Consider the following 9,064-nt stretch of genomic DNA (forward strand, 5'->3'; position numbering starts at 1 on the left):
TTTTATTTATTGATGTGAGAGAGAAGGAGAAACACCTATTAGTTGTTCCACTTATTTATGCACTAGAGGCCTGATGTATGAAATTTGTGCAAGGAGCTTGGCCCTCACAGGACATCAATGATGAGAGAGAATCATTGATTGGCTGCCTCCTGCATGCCCCACACTGGGGATTGAGCCCACAACCCGGGCATGTGCCCTGACCTGGACTTCCTGGTTCATGGATCAATGCTCAACCTCTGAGTCACACTGGCTGGGCAATTCTTAATTTTTTTTGAGGAACCTCCATACTGCTTATAATCCCAATAGTGCACCAGGGTTCCCTTTTCTCCACATCCTCACCAACACTTATTTCTTATCTTTTTTTTTTTTTTAATATTTCTATTGATTTCAGAGAGGAAGGGAAAGGAAGAGAGAGATAGAAACATCAATGATGAGAATCACCAAACAAACAGCTGCCTCCCACAAACTCTCGCACTGGGGATTGATCCCATAACCCAGGCATGTGCCCCCGACCAGAATCGAACCCGGGACCCCTCAGTCCACAGGCCAACGCTCCATCCACTGAGCCAAACCAGCCAGGGCATTATTTCTTATCTTTAAAAAAAAATGTTTTTATTGATTTGAGAGAGAGGGGAAAGGATAGAGGAAGAGAGAGAGAGAGAGAGAGACATTGATTGGCTGCTTCCAGCACACATTCTGACCGGGGATCAAACCTGCAACCTGGATATGTGCTCTGACTGGAAATCAAACCAGCAACCTTTGGTGCACGGGACAGCGCTTAACCAACTACTGGCCATGGCTATTTTTAATTTTTAAAAGTTTTTTATTGATTTTAGAGGGGGGGGGAAATATATAGAGAGAAACATCTATTTATTGTTACACTTATTTACACATTCATTGGTTGATTCTTGTATGTGTCCTGACTGGGGATCAAACCTTCAACATTGGTGGATTGGGACAACACTTTAATCAATTGAGCTACCTGGCCAGGGCTGGCTCTTGTTTTGTTGTTGTTGTTGTTGTTGTTTTTAATTATTGATTTTTAGAGAGAGAGAGGAAGGAAGAGGGAGAGAGAGAAGTGTACAGGTGTGCTTTGAACATCGATCGACTGCCTCCTACATGCCCCCAACCAGGAATCCAGATCAGCATCCCACACCAGCCAGGTCATTTCTTGTCTTTTTTATAATAGACATCCTAACAGGTGTGAGGTCATTCTCACTGTAGTTTTGAGAGCATTTCCCGGATGATTAGTGATGTTGAGCATCTTTCCATGTACTTATTGACTATCTGTACATCTAAAGAAAGAGAAGTCTTGGGTGGCTAAGTCACCCAAGGTTATATAGTGAGGAATTTGGTGCAGTGAGTATCTGGGGCTCTTGCCACTGCCCCAAGAACAGGTGGGCATTTGGGGCCCCCAGGCCTGACATTTCCCATAACCCCGCCAGGTCCAGGAGCTGCAGGACTCCCTGCTGAGGCTGGAGCCCTTGCCACCTCCCTCTCAAAGCCAAGTGGGTGGCTTGAGCAGCAGTTCCAGCAGCTCTGGGACTGTCAGGGAACCCTGGACCACTCAGGTGAGTGTAGGAAGCTCAAAACCACTTATTTGAGATCCTTAGGGTTTGGGGCAGTGAGACTCAAACCTGGCCATGTGATCCAAAAGCTTCTGGGGTTGGAAAAGCTTAAACCCATAGTACTGGGCACTTGATGCCAATCTGAGTGAATCAAGTCCCCTCTTGCTGGCAGGATCCCTTGTCCCTGTCTCACCCCCTGCTCCGGCGCCTCCAGAGTGATTCCAGTGCCCAGATCCTTGGGCCTCTCCCCAACCGGCCCCTTGCCCCTGAGATGCACATTGTGGAAGCTCAGATGGAGCAGCTCCGGGGGTAAGAGACATAAATGTTGAGCTCTTAAGGGCACCTGCACCTGCTTTGCTAGGATATAAACCCAAGAGTCTGGAGCTGAAATGGGGGTGAGGGTCGGGGAGGAGAATGGAAATTGATAAGGTCCTGACTGCCCTGTGATGTCTCTCATTTTTCCTCTTCCCCGTCTTTGGAGGCAGAAGCATCGAGAAGCTCAAATGCTTTAACCGTCTGCTGTCTGCTGTGCTCCAGGGATACAAGGGCCAGTGTGAAGGCCTCAGCATGCAGCTAGGCCAGTGGGAGGCTGAGGCCACAGCACTACGTCTGGCCTTGCAATATAGGTCAGTGCATCCTGCCCATGATGTCAACGGCTGGGAAGAGAATGGGTACATTTAGAGGATGGCCCTAATCCACAAAGAGAGGCAGGACCCCTTCAGGAAAGCACTTTCTCTCACCATGAAAATTAATTGAAGGCAATTTTAGTCCAAGGATGCTGAAGAGGTTTGCATGCCCTCTGGGGGTGGGGGTCAGGGAGATATGAGAGACCCAGGAGCAGGTGAAAACACCCCTTACACGGAAAGATGGGGCTGAGTGTCCCAGAGCACTCAGAACTAATGTCCCACAGTGAGCACTGTGAGGAAGTGTACAGAGTCCTGCTCACGCTCCGGGAGGCAGACTCAGGAGCAGAAGTCCCCAGGAGTGATGTGGAGGCAGCTGAGAAGGAGGCTCAGAGGCTGCTAGCTCAAGAGGAGGCTGTCATGGATGGAGAGACACTGTGGGATCCCCAGCCAAGGTACTCCTGGGAACCCCTGGAACTGGGCAAGCTAGTAAGTGGGGTCCTGATTGGGGCTGGCTCCCAGAGCTGACCCTGTGGAGACCTGAGTGGAATTGGCTGGTTGCTACTCAACAAATTTGTCATGGTAGTTGACAGTCATGGAGGTTGATCTAGGACCCACCAGGATTGGCATGAACATCGATGCCCACTGATTATAACTGGCATGACCGTGCTCAGTCAGGTTGGCCTGCTGCCAAACAGGGCTGGCAAGCTGAATGGTGATGTCTGTTGTGTTGGTGGGATGGTGTTCACCATGCTGGACTGAGCAGTGGTCCCCTTTGATGTGATAGTGTTCACCATGTTGTCTCGATGGATAACGGTACCCACTGGGGTTTACATTATAGTGCACATCATGTTAGTATGACAGTGCCCACCACAGATGGCATAGGATCCATCATGGACAGTGAGAGGAAAGAGGACGGAGTCCACCAGGGTTGGCATGAAGTTAGTACAACCATGCCTGCCGGTGTTGACACAGGCCCTTCTTCTGTTTTCTATAGCCCTGAGGGCAGCAGTGTGGATAGGCCCACACTACAGGAGGTGGCTCTCCAGCTCCGGGGCTATGTCCAGCGTCTCCAGGAGCGCCGTGCTCTGGTGAAGATTCTCCCAGAGCCTGGCCCCACCTTGGCACCCATGCCCACTCTGCCCCATGCAGAAGCCCTGGTGCAGGCCATTCTGGAGACTCAACCTGGCCCAGCCCTGCCCCGGCTGGAGAAGAGGCGGATCCAGCAGGACCTGGAGGCCACACGGGTACACATAAGCGGGGTCACTGTGTCGGTCTTTCCTGGTGGGACAAAACCCTTTGGTGAGGATGAGGGATGTGATTAGGTGACCAAGTAGCAAGGAAAAGCTCTGCTGGGCTAGAGGCAGGCTTCCTGGAGGGAGGAGAATCGGGGCTGGAGTTTTGAGGGATGAATAGGAGTTTGTCCTTTGGAATTCAGTTCCTCATAAGACTTTGAATATGGCTTTCCAAAATGCCCTTCGTATGGAAAATAAATGGGGCAGGAGACGCCATCTGAGCTTTCTAGCCTGGTGGGAATGACCTAAGGTTCTGGACTTGGAGAAACTCCAGACCCTTCCACTGAGCTGTTACTTGACCTTGTCTAAAATACCTGCCCTCTCTGAACTGCCATATCTACAGCTGTAGTTCTGATGGGAGGATGATATTTCTTACCACACAAGGTCACAGTGAGGGCTTCAGTTCTTGCTTGACCAGCCCTCAGTGGGTGCCTCCTGGGACCTCAGTTCCCCCAGACGTTGACCCTAGCGGCACAGATGCTTCACCCTCTCCTTGGTTTCTCAGGAGGCCCTGGAGGACCTGACGCTGAGGCTACAGCTGGTGCGGCGGGAGAAGCGGGGTCTGGAGCTGCAGGAGGCGGCCCTCCGAGCCCAGGGCCCGGTCCACACGCTCCTGCTGGAGCAGCTGCAGTGGGAACGGGCGCAGCTTCAGACGCGCGGGGCCACCAGCAGCGGTGGTGGCAGCAGTGGCGGGAGCAGCGGAGATGAGGAGGCATGGTGCCAGGTGAGCGGCTCTGCTGGACCCAGTAGGGAGAGCAGTACCCTGCTGGCTGGCTGTCTCTGGCCAAGCCTGGACTTCCATTTCTGCACAAAGAAGTGAGTTGAATGGGGAACTGCAGGTTAAAGTTCACACTTTGTACTTTGGGTTTTTTTTGGGGAGGGTATGGAGCCCAATCAGCCCCAGGGGCTTAGTGTCTTCCCTTCAAACCTGCACCTCCTTATTCCCATCTCCCACGCCTATTCACCTCGCCCCTCTACCCAATAGCCCCAGCCCATCAGCCCATGCTTCATCTCTTCCTAAATTTTGGTTCTAGCTCCCTCCCAGAACCCTTCCTTTCCCTGCCTTTTTGTCAGTCATGTCTGCCCTCTGCTTAAAGCCTTCAGTGGCTTATAGAACCCTCCTCTGAATCATCTCTTCCACCTCTAAGCCTTTGTATCTGCTGTGCCCCTGCCAGGAACAGGGGCCACTTCTTTATCTAGTTAAGTCCTTGACCTCCCGGAGGCCTGAGTTTAAATATCACCTCCCTCAGGAAGCCCTTCTGACCTGCCTTTAGGTGAGGTCATGTGTTATTTACTTCCCTTGTTAGGGAGTAATTTTACCCTTACTGCGGCATCTCATGAGACTGGGAGCGCGGTGAGGGCAAAGGACTATCGCTACCAGTCTGGACATCAACATCCAGCTCGAACTCGGCACACACTTAGCCTAGGCCACTGTCAGGTCCCTCCCCTCTGCTTCCTTCAGGGCCTGGCGATCCCTGGAGGCAGCAGGGGCATTGGTGGAGGCCAGGTGGGGCAGGTGCAGGACCCGGAGGAGCTAGCTCAGGAGCTGTCAGCATCACTCGCCCGGTGTGTGCCTGGGTCCTGGGCTGGGGATGGTTGGCCTGAGAGGGTGGTGGTGGTTCCTATGTGAGCGTCTGGGGGGCGTGGGGGCGTGGGGGAGGTTGTGTACAGCAGCGGTATCCTGGGTGTGCACCTGTGTACAGGTGTGCTCCGCGGAAACACTGTGGGCAGGTGGGTGGGCAGAAGGAAGACAGGATTGGCTCTGGCTGGGAGCCCTTCTCTCCTCACTCCTGCACCAGGGCCCTGGGCCTGTGGGAGCAGCTGCAGTTTCTTCGGGAGGAGCTGGAACAGGTCGCTAAGAAGGGACGAGCCAGGCGTGCTCAGAGTGCCAAGCTGAACAACGACTTATGTAAGGCTCACAGGTGGGTCCCCCGCCCCCCGTGGTGATCTCAGAAGCATTCCTCGCTCTTATGGGCTTCAGCTTCCCTCCTGTAAGGTGGGCTGCACGTTCAGCCCATTCTACCTCCCCCTCGGCCCTGGTTTGTGTCAGCCCCTACTGAGTGACAGTGGGATCCCAGTCGGGAAATACATAGCCCCCATCTTGGGTAGGGTGGGGGACGATATCCTGGCTCAGCTCCCTCACCCCTCCAGAGCCCTGGTTCTGGCCTTCCGAGGAGCCCAACGGAAGCAGGAAGAGCAACGGAGAAAGCTGGAGCAGCAGGTGACACTACTGGAGGCCAGACAGGCAGAGGAGCTGGCTGTGCTGGAAGCCACCACAAGAGTCCTGGGGAGGCCCAGGCCACCCCGCTCACCTCCCGGGCTGGGGGAGACCTTTCTGTAGGCTGTGCCTGGCTGTGTCTAAATGTCCCAGACGGTGGTGGCAGGCCCTGTCATAAATCTCCTGGAGTGATGTCATGTGGTCTGACTTTGCATGTTGATGGGTGTTTGTCTTGGTGTGATGGGGCTACGTGGGTGTCTGGGTCCTGATGGGTTGTTGGCCAGCATTTGAAAAAGATTCGGTGTCTTTCGCCTGGCACCATGGGGCATATGAACCGGGTCAGCTAGGGTCATGCTAGAGGCAGCCTGGGCCGGGGGGACAGGGTCCCCAGGGCTGGCTGGGGAGATTCAGGGGTCAGTGAGGTTACATAGCCAGAGCTGAAATTCCAACTCTCGCCTGTCTCCAGGAGCCAGGGAGGGGTCCATGGTGTGTGCGTGGGGGGTGGCTGGGCACACCTGCCCCTGCCCACCCCCTTGGGAGATGCTAGGTTTGGCCTGGGCAAATGCTCTCGAGAGGAAGATGCTCAAGTCCCAGGGCGACTGGGGCCCCCATGGTTCAGGGTGTGGAATGTTTGCTGGAAGGGCATTGCCCTTGGGGTGCAGGTTGGGGGAGGAGGAGTCAGATGCCGCTTTGGAATTTGCATGCAAAGTATGTGGAGCTAAGGCACAGGGCTTAAAGACGTGAGCGCAGAAACTCAGGGCCGATGCTGCAGGCGCTGAGGAGCTCAGAGTTGCTGCTGATGGAGAACACAAGGCCCTAGAGAACGTGGATGGCTAAACCCCAGCTTTCACCAGGCGGCTAGGGAGCTGTGCGAGGTGTTAGTGTCAGGTTAATAACAGGCATCTGATTAGCATTCATTTGCATAGGCCACACTTCCCCGCTCGTCCAAACGGGTTTAGCCGGGTTGCAAAAGGTGGGGGGGAGTGGGGGGGGCGCTGGGCTGGATCCAGCCGGCTGGGATTAGTAGCCAGCTGTCCCCTCCTGGGCGGTAGTTGAAACCCAAACTGGGGATTAGCCAGGTTTTCGTTCTCTGCCTGGTGCTGGGGGCGTTTCCCAGGCCTCACCTGTGCTGGTGTGTGTCGGGTGACTGCCTCTGGGGAAGGCAAAACAGGCCTGAGGTCAGCGTCAGTCAGCGACCTGGCCAGCACCCGGTCCTCCTGATCCACAGAGGCCTCAGGGCGTGCTGGGGCTGCTGACCTTCAGACCCCTGAGCATTCTCTCTGGACGGAGGCAGGCTTGGAAGACAGCAGGGAAACTGAGGCGGGCAATGTCGCCCGTGCGGTGGGCAGAGGAGCCGACCTTATCAACTTTCTTGTCCTCTCCCCACCTCCCAGGAGTCCAAGAATGACCTTAGCCCCCAGTCCCACCTGGTGGCCCGTGGGGGAGGGGGCACAAGGAGACAAGGTCACCTGTGGGGGCGGGGAAGGAGTTTGTGCTGGAGGAGGGGGCGGGGGCTGGTTCCCAGGCCTCCCAGAGCAGGGTCTGGCTGTTCCCACGGGTGCCCCCGCGGCAGATGGGCCCAGACCTCTTTGTCCCTGGACCTCAGCCGCTACAAGGTCAAATGTCACCGCGGGGCCACGGGCAGGGGTCAGGGGGGCGGATCTGGACCCCGACTACCCCCACTTGCAGGCGGGGCCCCAGGGGGTGCATGGCCAGTGGAGCTGGGCAGGGGGCAGGGCAGCCGCCTGGGGTTGGACCTACTGGAGGGTCTGGGATCTGCAGCAGATCTTCTAACTTTAGTCTCCAATCCAGCCCCAGCCAGTCACTTCTGAGCCCCCACCCCCCAGACTGTGTCTCTCAAACCTCCATTCCCTGCCTCCTCCCTTTCCCAGCCCCACTCTGATTCCCTTTCCTGATCCTTCTCTCCCTCCCTTCTAAGTCTCCCTTTCTGAAACCCCTGTTCCCCCATCAAGGATCCTGCAAGATCTAGGCCAGGGAACTAGGATCTCTGTCCTCACCCCAAATAAGTAGTTAGCACCCCCACATTCCCAGGCAGCCCCAGAACCAAAGGGTCCTCTCTAACCACCCAGGTCCCCCTCCCCCAGCAAGGCTTACAGGGCAGAAGTCCACTCTAGTTAGACGCATGACAAGTCCTTGCTCATGTCTAACCCTGGTCCTTCTTGCTCTCTGTACCTGTTGGAACCTTCCCCACCTTCCATCCAGCCCGACCCACCCTGGGAGGCCCAGAGTCCCAGAGCTGGAGGACTGTGCTGCCTTTCCCAGGGCCTTGGTATCCTTTTAAATGTTGCAAGATTTCTAAGCAACCCCCTCCTTCCCAGGATGCTTCTTCAGATGTTTTCTGGAGGGGGTGGGGGCGGGGGGCTTTCCCAAGAAGGGAGGGCACTGGAGCCTCAGGGACAGAGGGCACTGCCTTCCTGCCTTTACAGCCCGCACAAACCCAGCACATGGCCTCGTGCCTGGCTCCGGGCAGGGTAGGGCAGGGCAGGAGAAAGGCGTGGCGACTGGACCTATGGGACTCCAAGGTGAAAGGTGAAAGGAAGGGCTTTTCCAGCCGGTTAAACGTTAACAGTTAAGCCCAGAGCTGGGGGCTCCTGCTTCTCTTGCCAGAAGCAGCCTGGGAGCATTCAAAAGGTGTTTAATAAATGCTGGTTGGCCCTCGTCCAGGGTCTGGGTGGGGTTGTGGGAGGTTTTGCAGGCAGACGGCAGCTGGGAGGAGAGCTCTCCGGGAGCCTGGGAGAGACATCTGCAGTCCAGCCGGCCCCCTGGCCAAGCCCTTTCTATAAAGCACAGGGAAAAAAGGAAATTAAAGGGGAAGGGGCAGGCCCCGGTAGGGGTGGTGGGCGTTCCTGTCGCCTCTAACCTCGCGGGGCGGTGGGCGACCTGCTCCCAAAGGCCAGAAATTCTGGCGAGGGACCCTCTGACCTCGCGCCCCACCGCCACGTCCCTTCCCCCTGGATGTTCCGAGCACCAGGTGTTCGCCCCAGCAGAGACTGGGTGGGTGGGGGTCGGACGCGGCGACTTACTGGAAGAGGAAGCACACACAATCCCTTTTGCAACTGTGCGATGCCCCAGGGGGTACGGGCGAGAGCGCGCGCGCGTGCGCGTGTATTGCATATGGGCATGCCCCCCGGCTGCAACTGGACCCGGGTTATTGCTTATGCCGGGAATGTGGGGCTTCCGAGCGGCGCCCGGAGGGCAATGGAGCGAGGCAACCTCCAAAACAGGAGGTGGAGGGGGGGCCTTGAAAAGGTGTCTGGGCGAGGCTGCGGCAAGGCTGAGGGCAGCTGCTGCCCGGGCTCCAGCCGGGGCCGGGCAGGGGTCAAGGCTGGAGAGGGCGAG

The 9,064-nt window shown here is 56.3% G+C and overlaps 1 protein-coding gene and 1 long non-coding RNA gene across 3 annotated transcripts in view; one reads left to right on the plus strand and one right to left on the minus strand.

The window, feature by feature from the left end:
• USHBP1 (Usher syndrome 1C binding protein 1) overlaps window positions 1–5,896 on the plus strand; it is a 9,209-nt gene extending 3,313 nt beyond the window's left edge. The window contains exons 4-12 of one of the 2 annotated variants that reach the window (XM_006768424.2): window positions 1,446–1,571; window positions 1,741–1,877; window positions 2,054–2,194; window positions 2,479–2,646; window positions 3,189–3,438; window positions 3,992–4,210; window positions 4,949–5,052; window positions 5,286–5,408; window positions 5,638–5,896. In XM_006768424.2, the coding sequence (XP_006768487.1) occupies window positions 1,446–1,571; window positions 1,741–1,877; window positions 2,054–2,194; window positions 2,479–2,646; window positions 3,189–3,438; window positions 3,992–4,210; window positions 4,949–5,052; window positions 5,286–5,408; window positions 5,638–5,827 (1,458 nt within the window). In that variant the 3' untranslated portion in view covers window positions 5,828–5,896. The remainder of the gene's footprint in view (window positions 1–1,445; window positions 1,572–1,740; window positions 1,878–2,053; window positions 2,195–2,478; window positions 2,647–3,188; window positions 3,439–3,991; window positions 4,211–4,948; window positions 5,053–5,285; window positions 5,409–5,637) is intronic. The other variant, XM_015566998.1, reaches the window with a different exon arrangement.
• Window positions 5,897–8,309: 2,413 nt separating this feature from the next.
• On the minus strand, window positions 8,310–9,039 carry LOC107183879. The gene is made up of 2 exons (XR_001514691.1): window positions 8,749–9,039; window positions 8,310–8,502 (listed from the first exon to the last, which is right to left on the minus strand). It is a non-coding gene; the product is annotated as an uncharacterized LOC107183879 (long non-coding RNA).
• Window positions 9,040–9,064: the final 25 nt, after the last annotated feature.

The sequence above is a fragment of the Myotis davidii genome, unplaced genomic scaffold, assembly GCF_000327345.1.
Source record: "Myotis davidii unplaced genomic scaffold, ASM32734v1 scaffold1203, whole genome shotgun sequence".
Taxonomy (NCBI): domain Eukaryota; kingdom Metazoa; phylum Chordata; class Mammalia; order Chiroptera; family Vespertilionidae; genus Myotis; species Myotis davidii.